General features: G+C 39.6%; 1 protein-coding gene across 1 annotated transcript in view; it reads right to left on the bottom strand.

Annotated features, from left to right (window-relative positions):
• LOC140196088 (zinc finger matrin-type protein 1-like) overlaps positions 1–5,399 on the bottom strand; it is an 86,047-nt gene extending 80,648 nt beyond the window's left edge. The window contains exon 1 of the mRNA XM_072254794.1: positions 5,261–5,399. Within this exon, the coding sequence (XP_072110895.1) occupies positions 5,261–5,399 (139 nt within the window). The remainder of the gene's footprint in view (positions 1–5,260) is intronic.
• Between the last annotated feature and the right edge of the window lie 601 nt (positions 5,400–6,000).

Raw genomic sequence — 6,000 nt, forward strand, 5'->3', positions numbered from 1 at the left:
CTGCTCACGTATCAATTTTTCTTAACTTTCATAATAAGTCATATCTCTCTATATATCCAATAGGTGTAATATCCTTTTTTACATTCTTTACAGACATTGGTTGATACAGTAGCATAACGGTTATATAATTAGAATAATAATGCAAAGGGCTGGACAAAAAAACTTGCATATACAAGTTCAAATCCACCACAGGAAATAGTAAATCAATGAATTAAAAACAAAAATAAATAATACTAGGAATGCTACCCTTCAAAACCGCAGGAAGCAGTAAGAACACAAGGGTTAGCAGATATCCTTCCAAGATGTCTCATTCCTTAACCGATCTGGCCTTTAAGATTCTAGGCCCATTGCAGTCTTTTGATACTTACAACTAAGACAATCAACTGTGTCCATTAAATTAAATTTCAAGGCAACTCAATCCTTGAAAACAGGGATGTGGAAATTCAAAAAAAAAATAGAGGTTTCTGATGTATTCTAGTGCATGATTTGTACAAGTAAAGCTGCCAATTACAAAAGGTGACAGGAAAGTATTGTTTATTGCATACGATAAATGACTGAAAAAAGAGGCTATTTTTCAATAATACAACATATTGATAAGACCATATTTGAAGAACAACATATAGAATTGATCTATTTAAGGAAGGTGTAAATAGATTGGTGCAGTTATGAAGATTTACTTGAAATGGTTAATTTCTTTAAGGAAACGCAAGACAGGCAATGCTGGAGTTCAGAAGGCTGAAACAAAGATGATCTCAGGGAACTCAGCAGGGTGGATGCGGAGATTATGTTCCTTGTTGTGTAAGAATTTGGAACTAGAATTTACTGTTTAAAAATAAGGGGGTAACCCATTTAAGACTAATTTTTTGGAACTTTGCGTCAGAAAGGTGAAAGCCAACTCCTTGAAGTCGGAGGCAGAATAGTGCTAATAAGCAAAAGCAGTTACTATCAGTAGGTAGGATTGCAAAATTGAGATTACAATTCTTATTGAATGACAGGCAAGAGGTCAAATGGCATATTCCTATCCCTAATTCATATGCTTATATGTTGACCTAGTCCACCCAGTTGCCGCTGCCTTGTCATTTAAATATAACTTTTTAGGATGTGGAGAATTTCAAACATTTATTTCCCTGCTCAAATCTTAATGGGCTTTCTTAAACCCTTGTGAAGTGGTACTAAACTAGGACGGCACAGTAGTGTAGCAGTTAGCACAACACTTTACAGTATCAGCAACCTGGGCTCAATTCCTGCACTATCTGTAAGGATATTTGTACGTTCTCCTTGTGACCCCATGGGCTTCCTCCAACCAGGTGCTCTGGTTTCCTTCCGCGGTCAAAAGATGCACCGGTCGGTATGTTCATCGGTCACTGTAAATTGTCCCGTGATTAGGCTAGTGTTAAATCATGGGTTGCTGGGCAGTGTGGCTCAAAGGGCTGGAAGGCCATACTCCACAGTATAGCTTAATAAATAAATAAATATTGAGACCAATAATCTGGCTGGAGCCTAAGGGGAATCTGATAATCTAATTCAACATTAAGAAGGAGAATGTGCTGGAACTGTTATAAAATATTAAGATAGGTAAGCCCCAGAGGCTGGATGGGATATACCTCAGGTGACTACAGGAAGTAAGGTAAGAGATTGTGTCCTCAATGGCCACAGGAGTAGCAAATGATTGGAAGGTGGCAAATGTTCTTTTCTCAAAGAATGGGAGTAGGGATAGACAGCATGGCTGTGTTAGGAGCAGATAATGCCTCATGAACCTGACTGAATTCCTCAAGGATGTGACAAAGCACAGTGATGAAGGTAGAGCGGTGGATGTGGTGTATATGGATTTTAGTAAGGCTTTTAATAAGGTTCCCTATAGTAGGCTCACCCAGTAAGTCAGGAGGGATGGGATCCAGCAAAACCTGGCCGTGTGGTTCAGAACTGGCTTGCCCATAGAAGGCAGAGAGTGAATGTAGATGATGCATATTCTGCCTAGAGGTTGGATCGCAAGGATCTGTTCTGGGACCATTGCTCTTTGTGATTTTTATAAATGACTTGGATGAGGAAGTGGAAGGGCGAGTTAGAAAGTTTTCAGCTAACACAGTGATTGGTGGTGGTGTACACAGCGTAGAAAGTTGTCGTGGGATACAGTAAGATTGACAAGACACAGAACTGGGATGAGAACTGACAGATGGAATTCAACACAAAAATTGTGAAGGTGAACTTGAAGGGAGAATACAGAATTAATTTCAGAATTCTTAGCAGTGTGGAGAAACAGAAAAATCTTGGGGTCCACATCTATAGATCCTCAAAGTTAACAATCAAGTTAATAGGATTGTTAAGAAGGCAATATAGAGTGCTGGTCTTCATTAGTCACTGGATTGAGTTCAAGAGCTGCGAGGTAACATTACAGCTTTGTAAAACCCTAGTTAGACCATATTTGGAATATTGTGTTCAGTTCTGGTCACCTCATTATAGAAAAGATGTGGAAGCTTTAGAGAGGTTGATTTTGTTTTTTTTTGAAGCTTTAGATTTACCAGGATGCTGCCTGGATTAGAGAGTGTTTATGAGGATAGACTGAGCAAGTTGGGACTTTTCTCTTTGAAGCAAAGGAGGATGAAGGGTGACTTGACAGAGGTGTACAACATGATATAGGCATAGATTGAGTGGACAGGGACTTCTTTTCCCAGGGCGAAAACAGCAAATGCGAGAGGGCATAATTTTAAGGTGAACAGAGGTAAAGGGGGATGATAGGGGTATGTTTTTTTGTTACACTGTGTGTATGGTAGGTGTATGAAACACACTGCCAGGGATGGTGGTAGAGGCTGATACATTTGGGGCATTTCAGAAAATCTTAAATAAGTACATGACGAAAGGAGCATTATGAAGAAAGGAGGGGTTAGAATGATCTTTGATAAAAGGTTAAGAGGCTGGCACAACATCGTGGGCCAAAAGATCCGTACTGTGCTGTACTGTTCTTTCTTGTATGACAACTTTGCTTTTGCCATCACCAGTAGACTCACAGTTGTTTTAAAATTCAAATTCTAAAAACATCTTGGTGCTAACTGTAGCTACGTTCTTTGGGTTACCAGGAGTTCCCAACCTGGAGTCCATAGACCCCTTGCTTATTGGTATTGGTCCATGGTATAAAAAATGTTAGGCCATCCTACCAGATCACAAGTCCGAGTAGCATCCCATTATGCCATTTTTAAAAATATTGTGCATTTTAAGCCTTTCTATCCCTTGATTAATTTCACCTCATTTTTTGATATCCTCACTGAGTCATTCTTTCCTATCACAAATAGCAATATGTCTCTTGCATTCTACCTTTTTATTTGTGTGCGCAAACATTGCATATTAATAATAAAATATCCTGGACTACATCCTTTCAAATCTGAATCTTGATGTTGCAGATACTTTTCACAGAATCCTTTAAAAGTTGCACACATTTGGCTGGATAACTATAAATGATCTGAATTTAAAATTTTGGCTAAAAATAACAAAATTTGTCAGGGAGCAGCAATGGAGACAGAAAAGCAGTTAATATTTTGATTTGACTTTGAAGATTAACTTCTGAAGAAAAATCTTTTGACCTGAAATGTTAACTGTTTCTCTCCCCACAGATGCTGCCAGACTAGATGAGAATTTCCAGCATTTTCTGCTTTCACTACAGGTTCCCATCATCCTCAGTAATTTTGTAATGAGTCTTCCAAATTATTTCATGAAGGCTAGGAAAGCTGATACTTGTTTTAATTCAGCATAAAGTTAACTGCAACAGAAAGACCCTGAGTGAACATGAAAATGTTAGAAATAAAGAAATAAACATTTGAAAGATTGGCCCAGGACAGAAGACTTTAGCAAGCTGCTTTCAGTGGCCTTTGCCCCAGTAGGGGTGACGGGGTTAACTATTTTCTAAACAAAGTCAATATTAACGTATTTATTGACTACTACAAAACATCGGGAATGCTGAAGTGTAGCACATTTATCCCAACCCAAATTAACAACAAAGAGCATTAGCAGATTTCTAAATTTCTAAATATTTATGCAGCAGTTTTACCAAGTGTAACTCATTCCACCTGATGGCCATGACGTGACTGGTCTGGTCAACTTTATTGGTGCAGAAACTATGCTATTGGTATCAAATATGTTAATATATTCATTTTAAATACAAGTGAAAAGTTATTTAAATTTTACTTGGGCAAACACTTCCGTTAAAATTGCTGAATGAATACATAGCTATTAGATAGAATTATGGTAACTATTAGGTAGAATAATTTCATGAAAGATGCATAGGGAGAAATCATGAAATGCAAAATACTGTTAAGGTGATGGCCACAGGTTAAAAATATTGCACTATCCCTACAATGAATTAGAATGGAATACTAACTTGTAACATTGCTATTCGGCCTCATCAAATTTACAATTGTTGCAGTAAAATAAATTAGTCTACAAGATAAAAGCGGTATTCCAAAATACATTTTCTATGAATATTGCTGATGCTTTTAATCAATGCAACAGAATTATCAGATCACTTGTATTTATATTACATGATATAACATAACATTGTGCTATGAAATAAGGCATACGGATACTGCATCAAATTGTGCTATTAATAAATCGTCACTTTTTATAACAGGCTGAACTTTTAGTCTTGAAAAGTAATTTTTTACCGTCCTATAGACAGTTTTTTTTCTATAAGCACGGTAAGAAAACAGTTCAAGATTCAAAATTCTGTTTAAGTATTAATACGTTTTTGTAAATTGTCTTGCAAAGCTAGAAGTGTTTTGAAAATGCAATTATTTTAACCCCACAGATTAAATGCCACCACTATAAAATACTTAAAACTTTTAAAACTGTTTATAATAATGAATTTTCACATTAATAACTAAAATTTTTGAAAAAAAATCCAATCTTCGGTTATCAGCTGTTTGTAAAAACAATTTCCGGTCCTAGTAATATTTGAAAAATGCCAACCCATATTTCTTAAGTCACAAAAAATACTGCATGTCTACGTTAGCGGAATCGGCGGAGGCCGAGGGCCAATCCTTCGGTAATGGCGTTTGCACCACGCGAAGAAAAAGGTTAGGAAATGGGGAAACAGCACACGGACACACTCATCTCGGGGCCCGCCTCAGGCGAAGAACGCCACTAGGCCGCAGCCACACCGCCTCTCTGATCGGGGCTATTTCTCTCTCCTTTAAATTAATATTTTATTTCCTTGTTTGGTGGTTGGTGTGGTGGTTATTGTGGTTGCGCTGACTGCTGGAGCTGAACTCACCTTCTCGGTTCGTTTGCACGGATCTATTAATCTCCCTGTTATTACTACTGTCACCCCCTGCCAGACTGTTACATGAAAAGTCGGCCTTTTGCTTTCTAAAACTCTCCACTAGCTGCGGGATGGGGCCGCTCATCTCCATGGTGCCAAGTGACCAGCGACTCCACTGCGCCTGCGCCTCAGGCCGGCGAACAGGGGCGGGGCCACCCGTTTCCCTAACGACAGGGTCCGTCGTCGCTACTACGCTTGCGCCACTCGGTCCGGGTCCGGCTGGCGGATGTGGTATGTTCGGATGCTGATCGTACGGAAGAAGCAAACTTTGTGTAATGAACCATTTCCCGAACTTAATAAAAAGCCTCATTAATTAGAAAGGAGCTGGAGACAGACAAGTTCCCCCTGACAACATTGCCACTGTCAGCGGAGAGGGGCAAACGCCCGGTCCTCATGGCAGTACATGACCAGCAACTCCACCGCGTTTGCTCCTGCGCCATAGCCCCATGTCGTGATCAAGTCCGCAGCGGCATTATCGTGCCTCAACAGTATCACGAAGGTGGGAGAAGACCTAGTGGTAGCGGCGAGATGGGTCTTTTAATTGCTGATGTGGTAAAGACTCGTCTTTGAGACAGGACGCCCCCGCGGAGCGGCTGGATGATGCGATGGGGTGGGGGGAATGATCCGTATTGTGCCTGCCCTGTGTCACAGGAGGTGGAAAAGGCAGATAAAGCATTTCATCGAGTTCCACT

Source organism: Mobula birostris, chromosome 4 (genome assembly GCF_030028105.1).
Source record: "Mobula birostris isolate sMobBir1 chromosome 4, sMobBir1.hap1, whole genome shotgun sequence".
NCBI classification, from domain to species: domain Eukaryota; kingdom Metazoa; phylum Chordata; class Chondrichthyes; order Myliobatiformes; family Myliobatidae; genus Mobula; species Mobula birostris.